We start from the raw sequence: 14,583 nt of genomic DNA on the forward strand, positions 1-14,583 counted from the left end.
TTGGCCGTACTTCTTTTTTACGCTGCATTGCACTGTTAAAATAAAATAGTTGACAAACGAGAAGGAGAAAACGCCAAGCATTTCTGTAGTTGCCCCTGTCTAAATGTTTAATACGTATAATTTTATAGCTCCATAGTGAATTAAGACAAGCTGCATCAGAGATTAGGTATTTTATCGTTTTGTAAAAATGTTAAGGATCTGAAAATTTGGAAGCTTTTTACGTGATCAAATTAGAGGACAAAAGGATGAAGAATAAGAGGAAGAATTTCGTTTTTTCTACTTCTTAAATATCATTCATAATGAGGTTATGAGCGAATCTTTCTTCATTTACGTTACTGATAATGAGTTCTTAAAGTATGATTAAGTAACTGGTAATAATAAAGTGAATAATAATTTTACAACGACGTGCTGAATTATTTTTGGATCGAATAACTTTAAAGAGCTTTAATGGTGTCGGCTAACTTCCTACAATTAACTTATATTACAGAAAGTTCCAAAAATAATGGCTAGCGAACTATTTGTAGTTTAAAGGAAAACGCCGATAGAATATTAAGTAAAATATTAATATTAAATAAAACTTATTCTTATCTGGCAGAAAATTTTGCTTATTGTAATCTAATACAAATACCTAAGACATGCATTCAAGAAGAATGACAAATGCATAATGTGGGAAATGCATAATGTGGAAAGCTTTCCGCTTTCTATTTTTAAATTTACTATTTCATAATTTTGTTGACAGATATCTTTAAATATTTGTTGCGTCATCTTTCAGTATCATTAATGATGCTCATAACGTTTTCTTTTGTTAGTAATAGCATGTTTTCTCATTACCGTTTCACAAAGAATTAAGTTAGAGTTATTAGTACAAAGCTTGATACATTGATTTCAAATTGGCTAAGTATTTAATTCTATTATAAAAACACATAAAATTAATAGAAAAGTGAAAAGTTTTTATTTTATAGCACTAGTTTTAAATTTGAGATTGAAGCTTAAAACTGCAGTCTACTTCAAAGTTGTAAACAGTATAAAAACATTTCTAGTATTTAATTTTGCACATTCAGAGCAGTTGTTTGAGCGATGCCTAAGAATGAGTTTTTCACTGCAAAATATGGTAGAATGTTTTTATTCGATGATGTGCCAGTTCTAGAATCTTTAATCATTATAGATTTCCTTTGTACTTATTTAATCTTTCCCTTCATTTCATTCTGTAAAAGGCTTGATATTAATCCTCTTTTTGCAATACATTTTTACACAGTATATTTAGGATTTTTGTATGCAATCATCCACTCTCCAGCCTAAGTAGTGTATTATATATGTGCATGCAAACATTTTAGAAATTGTAACTTTAGTTCATTAGTTTGATGTATGCATTTTTGTAGATAATTAGAGAATTTCTTAATAAAAAGTATAAGTTTTTATTTTCATATTTAAATTTAAATCTAGCAGTGTAAAATTTATTTTTGTACTTAAATACATGAACAATATTTCAGACTTCTTATAATACAAACTCATTATAGTACTTTCATGTCAGTAAATACATTGTATATGAGAACATTATGTGATTTTGCATTTCTGTAAATTTAAATAGGAAAATGGAATACTTTGCTTTATTTATAGTAGGCAATATAATTATTTAAATTTTTCTCATAAAAAATATTCTATAAATTAATTTTTATTTAAAAATAGGCAACATTTTTTTATTTCAAAGCAACATTTTTTATTTTGAAAAGATGCAACATTTTATTGTTTTATTTTAAATTTTATATATTACCGTAAGTATATATTTATATTGAAAAATAAATAGTAATTGTTTTATTCCTGTAAGTAAAATATGCGCAACAAAATAATGTAATATATCTGCACTTTCTAAGAATATTCATAAATTATAATTATGCATGAAGTGTTATTTATGTATACTGTGAGAAAATTTCTTATGATTTGTAAAGTAAAATTATTTCTAAAATATTAAAATACGAAATTCTAGATTATTCAGTCCAAAGTTGCAGTGTTTTAAAAGATTTCAAACTTTCAGAAGGTTTTAAAAGAATCTATTAATTTTAGTAAAATGATGTACATTTAAAAGTAAAATATGTAATCATAATTAACTGTATTCTAAATACTTCAACAAAAATGTTCAAAGAGGAAAATCAATGTAAAATAAAATTTTATTATTTTAAAGACAAATTTCCAAATAATCCGTACTTATGTTCTTGTAGTTCGTATTTTCGACGATGAGAAGAAAATAAAATCTTTCAAAAAGTCAATATACATTTTCCTGGAGCAAAAATGTTCAGTCTAGCGAATTTTGAGCAGATAAGGTATATGTATGACGTAAAATAGTATTAATTTATTGCATTAAGAAAGCTTCTTAAGATAATATTGGCTAAGGATTTTTCCCTTTGTGGAACATTTTAAAATATATGTCTATAAATATTTCAAACTTAATAAAACCAAGCAATTATTTTTCTAAATTCAATCAAATCAACACTATTTTTAAATCAGAAAACATGATTTTCTCTGTTTGGAGAAATGAAAATTTTCATATACTAAAAGGGATTTTAAAATAATGATATCCTAAATTTATTAATGCAACCACTTATTTAAAATCTCTTTAAATTTAAAGATAAGCATTACAGCAATTAAATCCATAGTTTTAAGCACACATAGGAATGTAATCTTGTAGGGTTCCTCACTTTTATCTCTATTAACTAAGCTTTTAGGAACCTAGTGAACTATTAAACGAATAATCGCTTAAGTCCAAAAATAGGAACGTAAGCTCAAGATGGGTTAATTAGCCTTTATTGCTCGAAATAAATATGTACAGATGGTCCCTTTCTCAGTACGAACAACAAAGCCTCCACTTGGGCTTTAACTCAAAAATGTGAGAAATAAGAACTTAACTAATGACTAACTAAAGATATTTAGCCGAAGCTAATACAATTTCTAAACTAGTTGGTCCCTAATATTAAATTAGCTTGCGAAGCTATCAAGGGCACGTAATATGGTCGAGCGTAGGAACAGCTTAGAGAGATGTAGCCAAATGGCAAACGCGCGCTATTCAAGAAATTTAATTCTCTCGGTCGAAGTCAGTGAACTGTGACTTAAATACTCTCTACTACTCATTTGCATTTAATGCCATTCTGAAAACGCATTCTGGTAAGGAATTGTAAGCTTACAAGGTATTTCTTCCGCCTTCTTAGCGTGCCTTCGTGTTGTGGTGGTCTGCACGCTGGGCGCGTATTCCAGAGGTCCGTGGTTCGATTCTCGGCGAAAGCGTTGCTCAGTTTTCATCACTCTTGCTTCCAAAATACCTAATGTCTCTACAGTGGCGCCCTAACTAAAAGGGTGGGGGATGATGATTCTCCACACCCAGGATTTGGCGATTCGCTCCCCTAAGAACCTCAGTCGCCCTTTAAAAAGGGGAGTATATAAGGTATTTCTTCCGCTTTCTTAGCGTGCCTTCGTGGTGTGGTGGTCTGCACGCTAGGCGCGTATTCCAGAGTTCCGTGGTTCGATTCCCGGCCAAGGCGTTGCTCATTTGTCATCACTCCTGCTTCCAAAATACCTAATATCTCCACAAGCTGATGGTAGAAGAGACAGGAAAGGAGCTTAAAAATAACTGTTATAAAATTAGGATATAATCTAAATCATAAAAATTAGAGTTTAGTACCTCGAGCGGATAAAATATCGCTGAATTACGAGAACCTATATTACTAAATCTCATGTCTTAATAAATTATAGAATGATTGATAATATGCATGCATTATGTATTAATAGGTACTTACGTTCTTGACGCAACGACCTTGGTGCAATATATCATTTTTTATAGATAAAAAGTTAAAAGTTACTGTTCTGTTACTTTCGATTTTTTTCATAAGTCGGTAAGCATTATCAACATATGAAAAGAAAACACACTTTAGCAATTTAAAACATAAATTTTAATTATTAAATAAGGACTGCGTGGCAGATTTTAAAAAAATCCCTTACATTCTTCTTGAAATCTATTTTTAATTTTTTGTGCTATTCTTCTCCCGAACTAACCAGCGATCTGTTTTCTCCTAAAAAAATCAAAGAATTATAGAAACTCGGCTTCGGGCAAACATCATCAAGAACGGCTATCTTGGAAACGCGTTGGTTCTGTTTAGAAAATGTTTAACAAATTTCTGCAGAAATTGTGCTGTAGTTTCTTTTACTGCTGTCAAATTTCGTAAGCTCATATTTTAAAACTTTGTTTAAGGCAAAAAAAAAAAAAAAAAGACGTTTTGCTTATAAAAACTGTTGGAACGAAGAATACAAAAAAGGAACTCATAAGAAATGGGCGGCGTTGCTTGATAGAAGAGCTGTTGCGAGCATGGTTGCCGGAAGAATGGTTATGCTCGTGGTTGCCAGAGTATGGCATAATTCTAAAAATTTGGCGACTTCTTCTAATGTAGTTGCAATAACACATAAGTACCAATTAATATATCTCTGTCACTAAAAAAAGAATGATTCTAATTTTTATAGAAGAGTTTTATTGTCGAATCTCAAAAATTAAGTAATTAGCTTATGTCTGGAATACGCATATCTCTGTCCTTGAATATTTTCTTAACGCGAACATACAAAAGCAACTCAATCAGGTGCAATTTGTATAAATTTTATATCGCTTAAAGTGAGCAAGAAAAATTGAAGTAAAATGTCTAAATGTTTTTAAATATGAAAAGTATTTTCTACACTAAATTAAAATGTCCTAATGTTTCTCTTACTTTAAATTTTGAATAAATATTCTCCAATGAAAATATAAGATTTGCAAGATTATTATCAACTTAATTACTGCCAAAAGTTTCTGTTTCCAAGCAGGGAATTTCTACATTCTTTTCAAATCATTATTTCAAATCATGTATGAAATTTTGTTTTGGGGATTTCACTACTATTCTTTTCTGTGTTGTTTTGTACCTGCAGAGACGAAGATATCTTCTTTGGCTTGCTAGACACCTGCCTTCAGAATCCCCACTGTGCCGGGAGTGGCCCCCGTCCCCTCGATGCCTACAAGAAACAAGTTACTATCTTAGAAAATTGTATCATAAGTGGAGAGTAAGTAAAAATTATTTACCTGGTTTAAATGATGTTATAGAACTATGCTTACACCCGAGTGTGTGATCATTTACTACGAAAGAGAGTATGTAGTATGAGTATGCAAATGAGAGTTACAAAATACATAGATGTATCAATCCCTCCCCAAGAGCTACTTTACTATTTGGCTACATTTCATAAAATATGCTGCACAGAAGACCAAAATTCCTCACTAAAACAAAGTCAAACCTCAAAGTTTATATTACTCTGGCTAGCTATAAAATCTAGATTAGCAGCTACACTAGTGCACTTATAAATTGGCAACAGGTGAAAAGTGTTTACTTTCTGGAGTTAGAACTCGCTTATGTTGTAAATGATAAAGCAAACGCTTATGTATATAATTTCCAAATGCTAAGTTCTCTAAAAATGTGCAAGAGAAACAGTAATTTAATCTTAATTTTTTGAAAGGAAAATGATCAAAATTTGAAAAGATAAATAAATACATTTATTTAATTACAGATTTTAAACATTTGTGAATTTTTACTCTTTTGAGCTTTCATTTCATGATGCAAGCTCTAAAAGAGTTTTCATTTGTAAAATATTGATTATTAGTTATTAAATTCACCAGCGGTCAAATCACTGATCACTGGTAGTTCAAATCCTTGGGGCTTAAATCCCTGAAAATATGAGGTCTACACATGGATATTGTTTTGTTTTTCGCCCGTGGCTAAAAGTCATTCTCCTTAGATAGTCTTTCATAAAGACAGCCCTCTCCGTAGGCAGATAAGCTTCATGCCCTTCGCCGCAATCCTACTAATCCAGTCCTATTATTAGATGTTGCATTTCTCCGTCATTGCCACTGTTCTATATAGAGGATACATAGTTACTTTAAGTGACTTAAAAATAATTGGGACGTAAGAAACTTTTAAACACTCAGTGATAAAAATTCATGTATTACTTGAAAACTCAATATTTTTATATCTTTCTGTGTTTAAATACCATGCTAAGTCTATTATGATGTAAGGTATTTAAAAAACAAGTAAATAATGGAGATATTTCAAACACCTGGTTTTTATATACAAAATTAAGATAAAAAATGTATTAAGGCATGACTGTTCAAATTCTATAAACAGCCATTTCCAGAGGGGTTTTCTTCTGAAACAGCTAAAGAGAGTTTTAAACTTTGAAAACGTGCAGGTTAAGGACGAGGAGCTACTCTTTTAATATGAGCCGAAGCAAATATCTGAGATTTCTTTTATGTACGCAAACTTATGATTTTTTTATTGGCATGGTGAAAAACTGTTGAAAAATATTTGAACTATCGACTGTTAAAAAAATGTTTGTTCAAAACATGATTTTGAAATACCATAAGAGAAATTAGGTTCAAATCAATCAATGAACAGTTGTTCAACGAGTTTTACTAAATGCGAAGAAAATTGGATGATTAGAAATACTAGTTTATACTCTTAAAGTCACTGTAATGAAATTGACGTCAGAAGCTCAATACTTTGTTAGTTTAGTAATGCAGAAACTGTTAGTAATATTTTGAGAAAATAAAATTTTAATGGCTGAATAATTAGAAAAAAATTATTTCTCGGTATAATGGATCGAAGTACATGATTATAATTCATTAAGGTCTTTATTAGAAAGCGTCAAAATTTGAAATTCGGTTATATCTGTAGGCGAAAGTAAATTCAATCTTTTTGAAGTGATAAAAAGCAAACCGTAAAGCGAAGTTCCAGTATTGAACTTCCAAATGAAGAATATTACTCCTACAGTAAAAGTATCCAAATAGTCTGAGACTGTATGCGTACTTGCAGAATTAAGAGAACACGCACAGTATGAGAGTATTGTTACCATAAACTTTATAAGGACATTTATTCCAAACAAGAGTGCTGATACTTACAAACTGTGGACTTCATTCATTTATTCATATGTAATGGAAAATCCGAATTTCAACTCTGTTGAGAATATTTGGGAATATCTGGAAGACGAAATTAATAAATTCGGGATTTCTAAAGGAAGGTAGCAAATATGTATTAAAATCTTATCTAAAAATCCAAGATATGGCCTGTAAAAAAGGTATTTCGTTTTAATTAAAAATTTAATTATTCTCTCAAAAAATACCTGAAAGCATGTTGTACCCCAATACTTTTGACTCACTATATGTGTAACAAAAGCCTTTTTTACAAATCTCACACCATTAAACAACCTAAAATGTTACATGAAGTAAAATTGTAAAAGAAACATATCTGAAATTATGCTTTTGTAATATTATATAAAAATAAATTAATTTAAGATACGAATAATTCGTAACTATAAACACAGATACTAAACTAATTACACAAACGTGTTAGATCACCTGGTGTAAAAGAGAAAGTTAATTTTAATTATTAATATCCTGTTGGATTGTCTCTTGCACGTATGAATGCTTTAAGCACATAATGTATATTTATTTGATCAGAATGTGGTCAAACTGCTGCCAAGCTCCAATCTGTTAAAATGTGCAGTTTCAACTGATTCGTATAGAATTTTATTTAAGCCTTTTTCAACCTTCCCATGCATGTTTGGGTTCAAACAAGACGACATAAACAAATTTCAATATGATTAGGAATAATTATGTAACAGCCATAACTTCGTGGATCAGAACACAGGCGTATGTCCATCAGAACACGCTCATGTGTTCCTGATCATTGTTGTTTTGAAAAATGAAGTTATCCTTTAATTTAATTTATTGACTCTCTTTATTGAATTCTAAAAAAAGTAATTATATATAAATATTCATTCATCACTCCGTCGATAAATCGAAATCTACATAGCTCATCCGCTGACATAAATTCCGAAGCTGATAGTAAACCCTCTTTGTACTTGACAGAAGCACAAAGATTCTGTTCGTCAAATTCTGAACTATTCGCCAAGCAATTTTATTTTTGCTTAAGTCAAATAATTTGGATTTTGGTTCTTTTTTGAAAATAACAGGTTTCTAGAAATTCTGATATTTAGGAAATATTTCTGCTGGATGTAATCTCTTTCTGTCATTCCTCTCACTGTCATTCCTCTCATGTCTGTTCACTGACAACCCTTCATCTATACCCATTATTCGACGTTCAAGACACTCTTTCAATTCTTAAATCCTTAGCAGAAAATGCAGCAACATTAGAAGTAATTTCCATGACTGTTTTAGCAGGATTTGCTTCGGCACGTGCAATAACTTGCCCTTGCATTGATCTCCCAGTTCTTCATTTATTCTTAATGTTATGTTTCCTTGTTGATTACTTTTCAACACACTTTAGCTAAAGAATTCCAGTAAATTCGGAAATTTGTCTTAGCAACAAATTATTATTTTGAAAGTGATAATGATATTTGCTTCACCTAAAGTATTCCATCACATCTTCAGAATTTAGAACTTAAAATCTCTTTTTTAGATTTCGATTATTTAGATTATGTCAAAGTATTTGAGAGCTATCTACTTACAAAAAGGGGACTTTTTAAGGCAAATTAGTTCCTGTTCCCGATACATAAGGGAAGAATTATGAAATCTCCCATGCAACCTGCTAGTTTGTCGGCAAATGGACCCAACTCGAACTACCAGTATTCGGAGACATTACTGCTTACATAACCACTTTTCCAAAATAAAATTTGCTGCTGTCTTAAATAAATAATTTGACGAAACTTTGATATTAGATTAGTTATTTGAATTATGGCCAAACTTATGAGTATGTAAGAGAAGAAATACCTTCCTGGAGAAATTTTAAACAAAATTTCTCCAGGAAGAATAGTTCAGAATTTGACGAACAGAATCTTTGTGCTTCTGTCAAGTACAAAGAGGGTTTACTATCAGCTTCGGAATTTATGTCAGCGGATGAGCTATGTAGACTTCGATTTATCGACGGAGTGATGGATGAATATTTATATATAATTACTTTTTTTAGAATTCAATAAAGAGAGCCAATAAATTAAATTAAAGGATAACTTCATTTTACAAAACAACAATGATCAGGAAAACATGAGCGTGTTCTGATGGGCATACGCCTGTGTTCTGATCCACGAAGTAATGGCTGTTACATAATTATTCCTAATCATATTGAAATTTGTTTATGTCGTCATATGTGAACCCGAACATGCATGGGAAGGTTGAAAAAGACTTAAATAAAATTCTATACGAATCAGTTGAAACTGTACATTTTAACAGACTGGAGCTTGGCAGCAGTTTGACCACATTCTGATCAAATAAATATGCATTATGTACTTAAAGCTTTCATACGCGCAAGACGCAATCCAACAGGATATTAATAATTAAAATTAATTTCATATTACGCATAGGGAAAATCATAAAAACTCTTATGCAGCCAGCCGTTTTCTGGAAATTGAACGCCTATCGAACTTTCACTATTCGGCGACTTCGCCGAAGAATACTGACATTCAGTCTCTAAGACTTCCATGAATAAAATATGATGTTACCTTACATAAATGCTTTAGCTAAATAAATACGAAATTTAGAACTTGCATATTGACAATAGCATGTACTCAATTTAGAAATATGTATTTTATATGTACGAATACTTTTATGTAAGGCATTTAGATCTTTTTATTTATTGTTATTCATATTACTTCTTGAATTTTAAATTATTTAAGCACTGATCGTTTTTACCAACAATAGTGATTAATCGCTGGACGATATAACAAACTTAAAAACCAATATCATAAGAATTATGAAATCTTGTTTTTTCCATAATTTTCCTCCCTTCTTATTGAAAACGACAATTTCCAATTGACAGTTAGACATTGTTACAAGAAAATAATATTATACACTACCCCGTAAAAGCTCATAAAATCGAACATGCAATCAAATTATACATCACCGAAACCATGAGATGCGTGTAAAAATCTGCCAGGAAAAAAACGTCTTCATATCGATAAACTGTTTCGCTGCTTCCCTGCTGCTGTACGCTACATTCCTAAGAGTGGTTTAAGACTCATAGTATACTGTTGGTCGGAAGAGCGTTATGTCTATCTGAAAGAAAATTACAACTTTTGTAAGAAGATGCTTTTATTTAAAAAATAAAGTCCTTTTTTTGTAATCTATGGCATTTAAACTTGGCAACATTCTTCCTCAGCGCTTTGCTGCCAGGTAAAACTTATTTATTTTAATATTAAACAATAAAACCTCTCAGACGACATGTTCATCTTTCATGTTTTACCTGCATTAGTGTTTTAAATACTTTATAGTTGAGAATCTTGTAAGATCGCTAAATATTTTTGCCTTTTGTAACATATTGTATATTTCAGTATTTTCCAAAACGTTATATGTAGTTAGTTTTGTCACTAAGAATGTCAATGTATTAAGTTTCTAATACTTGTTTGTCAGAAGTTGACGTAATATTAATAGTCGTCTTTGCTTCCTCTATCTGCTCCAAACGTGAGAAAAGATGGCTTCAAATTTGAGGGCAGAACCACTACTTCTTGGGAGCGTGGAGTTATGATTCAGAATGAGAAAAAAACATATTCATTGTGTGATATCAGCGCAAGTCAAACTTTAATGAAGAATTTTTAATTTAAATATGCTGGTTTTTACTTAAGTGACTTAAATTGCTACTGAAAACTGGATACTTACGTATTAAGGGAACCACCTTAGTAAGAAGTTTCCAAATTTCCAGTATGTGCCAAACTGTGGCAACCATGCGCATAACCATTCTTCCGACAACCATGCTGATAACAATCCTTCAATTAAGCAACACCGCTGTTTTCGTATACGTTCTTTTTTGTTGTATTTCAGGTTCCAAAGGTTTTTATAAACAAATCGCGATATGTTTGCCTTAATTTTAGTATACAAACTTGGGGCATTTGCTAGCAATGGAAGAAATGGCGTTAAATTTTCTGCAGGAATACAGAATTTTCCTCAAACTTTTCTAAAGGGATCACTACAAAGTACATTTCTTAGATAGCCGCTGCTGTCCCGGTTTGCACGAAGCCGAGTCTTCGCAATTCCCCGATATTTTTAAGCGAAAACAAATCGCTGTACCGGTGAAGATAAGATTTAGATAAGAAGGTAAGTGTTTTACATTTTAATGTATCTAACGTCGCCGAGCTTTCGTGATAGAAAACCTAAGACTGGTTGTCTTTTTAAAATTTATATAAAAACTGAACATCGGCTTTTGTTAGTTAATTAAAAGTAATATTACGTCATTATTACAGAAGAAGGACAACAGCTTTTCCCGATGCGAGATGCATCTTACTCGCTCGGCATTTCTCAGACAAAAGTAAACTTTTGCGTTTTTCTTTTTTACCAGATCAGTAACGGATTTACCGCCAAGAAGGTGTCATATCCTTAACGAGTCTTTCTTAATCACTTTCACCGATCCTCGCGACGGACACTGTTGTTCGTTCCAAGGAGAAAGAGGAAGCTATCTAATACAAACCTGTTGTTCATCATAGTATCACTTAACCTTTATTTGTTTATTAAAATTTGTATTTTAAATTTCTAAACTATGTTTTCTTTTCATATGTTGAAAATATTTACCGACTTACTATAAATATCGATAGGTTGGGAACCTTTCCGGAAAAAGGTGCGAAAACTACCAACTTTTATCCGATAAGTAATTTTTAGTATTTCAGCTGTATTGAACCAAGATGGTTGCGTGAATACGTAACTACCACATGTATTTAGCACAATAAACACAAACAAGCAATAAAATAAATATATAAATTTGCATTCAGTGAAAAAATTCAGTAGAAAAAAATATTCATACACGCAACATTAGGTTAAAATTGAAACAAAATGAAGAAATGAATATTTAGTACAATGTCCTTTTGTATTATTAATAGCTTGAAGATATTTATACATTGAACTTACCAAATTCAAGTATACTTCTTTGCTCAGTTTTGCCCATTCGTATGTTAAATGATAGAAAAGATTATTTTTAAACAGTTTTGAAGTTTTCTTTTCACTTCTTGCCATATATATTCGATGGGGTTAATGTCTACTGACTGTGGTCAAGTTCCCAAAATATGAGGTGTATTCTATATGATGCACCCCTTCACGGTTCGAACTTAGTGTTTGGGATCATTGTCTTGGTCAAAGTAAAAATTTCTAGAAATAACTACTTCTTGCGCATTTCTCTTAAATTGGTTTTTTAAAACGTTCAGTTAACCACACTGATTCAAAATACCATAAATTATTTACAAGTTTCCAAAATCGCTTGGGGGAAGCCACGTACATTCACTCCATTACACTTTTAACATTATGTTTTTACCTTGTCTAAACATAATGTTAATGTTGCTTGTATATATTCTTTCTTTATGGCTTCGCCAGCTTTCCTCCACACTAATTTTCATTCATCTGATTGTCAAACATTAAATTTACTTTCATTGGAAAAAATTACTTAGTGTCGAAATTCTTTACGCTTGTTAATGAATTCTCTTAAAATTCTAAACTTTTCTCACTGTTAGCTTTATTTATGAATGGTGATCGTCTACTCAATCACGATATGCAGTCACTTCATTTTTCTTTCAAAATTCTAATTGATCAAAAAATAACTTTGAAGCTTCTGGAAATTCTGGCTCAGTTAAAGAAGAGCTAACAAAAGCATTTAACTTAAGGTTCTTCCCAATGAATGGTTCATCTCTTACGCTTAGCTTAGATGGTCTTCCAAACAATACTATTTTCTATTTTTCCTGTTTTTCTTTAGGTTTACAATACATTGCACAGTAGACTGACTTTTATTAATCTTACTGCTTATTTCACATAAATGTCTTTATTATTGAATACCTTTATTAAGAAATTTCTGACAGCTGGCGTTTCACTTGATTTAGTGCTCATTTTCATAAAAAAGGTCAAAGGTTCGCCCAAGCAACTTGCAAAACACGTAGAAATAAGAAGTAGATTACATAACTATTTATTCCATGTTAACAGGAAAAAAACTGTATACAAGAAGGTTGAAACATTTTAAGTGAATGAATATTTTTTCCTTTCAATTTTAAGCATTTTTATGTTTTAGAAAATATTGTTATATTATTTTATCACATTTATAGGAAATGTGTTTAGTTTTAAACACTTGAATTTTCCTGTTAGTTTGACACACGTTACAAGCACGTAAGCTTATTAGCATAAAATGGTTTAAATTTTTTTATGCAAATGGTGTATGAATATTTTTTTCATTTAAGTCCTTCTAGTTAGTAGCTCATTTGCACTTAGTCAAATCGGTTAAAATATATTCATCAATAACATAAGTCCTCAGTTCGCTTTGCTTAAGATTTATTGTTGTGTTTAAATAAAGGTAAAAAACCAAAGGGTTGCTTCTACTATTAAATTAATCAGTTTATACCTTAATCAAAAAATGCAGTTGCATGCTGTGCCATAATCAACTAACCAAACATCCTGGAAGTCTCAAAACGCATTACCTTCGGCTTTTGAAAAGCTCGTTTAAACTTTACGAATTTCTAGTGGCAAATAAACGCATATTCTTAAAACTTTCATCACTTGGACAAATTTATTATACAAGAAATATGTTTGTTTAATCAATTATGGCAAAGTATCCAAGAGGTATCCACTTAAGATGAAGAATTCCTTCCAGAAATATCTTCTAAAGAAAACTATTTTTTACTTACATTATTTTTTACTTGGGAAGAATACGAAAACACTCATGTTAGCTGATATTTGAACGCGGGTTGAACTATCAGTACTTAGTGTTACAACCGCTGTTACATCTGAAAGAAAAGGCCATGGATAATTAAAACATTTTAAAGTTTATTTCGATCTAGCTCGAGTTTGGAAAGTTTTTATTAAATATGGATATTTTTCTAAATTTCAGTTGCATCTTTCTCCCAAAATAATTGATTTTATGAATGTCAAGAATAAAATATTTAAAAAAAAAAAGAGGCTTAACTTTCAGAAATCGGAATTTCTGATTTTGGAAACATTGATGAAAATTGATCGGTTTTGCTGAAGAGAATAAATGCAAGAAAAGCAAATTCGAATTCAAAGAGATTTAAAATTTTTAGAAGTTAAAATTATTGTATACATAATTATAATGCAATTAAGTCAGCGATATACGCCAGAAATATTCTAAAAATTACAACATATTAAAAATTAAAATTACAGTATATATATGTATGTGTGTGTAATAATAACAATAACTGTAATTGTCTTGATGACTAAGCGATAGCTGTAATAGATTTGAGCAGCTGTTTCGCAGCGTAGTTTGAATGATACTTAACGAAGGAGACACTTGTAGACAGACATGGTTGAACTGAAGACAATTTTTGTTGTTGAGCAACGAACTAATTATTGAAACAAGTTCTTCTTTACGCACCATCACGGGCGCAATATTCATCCAACAGTTTTATATAGCGTATCACATTTCAGATAACGGCGTATTTAGCAGCAAGACAAAGCAAAGAGAGCGGCAAGCCGAAGAGCGGCCAGAAATAAGAGTCGAAACAATAGAGAGTGCGTAGTTACGGTATTTAGAGTAAGATTTTTCGTTAATTTGATTGTCTAAGAATTACACGTAATGCAGAAGGTTAAGAGGGGGT

The 14,583-nt window shown here is 31.0% G+C and overlaps 1 protein-coding gene across 2 annotated transcripts in view; it reads left to right on the top strand.

Annotated features, from left to right (window-relative positions):
• The window catches only part of Myo95E (Myosin 95E), a 111,346-nt gene that overhangs the window by 73,927 nt on the left and 22,836 nt on the right, over window positions 1-14,583 (top strand). For both annotated transcript variants that reach the window (XM_035349909.2, XM_085823777.1), the window contains one exon: window positions 4,939-5,070. In XM_035349909.2, coding sequence (XP_035205800.1) covers window positions 4,939-5,070 — 132 coding nt within the window. The remainder of the gene's footprint in view (window positions 1-4,938; window positions 5,071-14,583) is intronic.

This window comes from Stegodyphus dumicola, chromosome 9 (assembly GCF_044657685.1).
Source record: "Stegodyphus dumicola isolate Sdum_Otavi_A_Nest chromosome 9, ASM4465768v1".
Taxonomy (NCBI): domain Eukaryota; kingdom Metazoa; phylum Arthropoda; class Arachnida; order Araneae; family Eresidae; genus Stegodyphus; species Stegodyphus dumicola.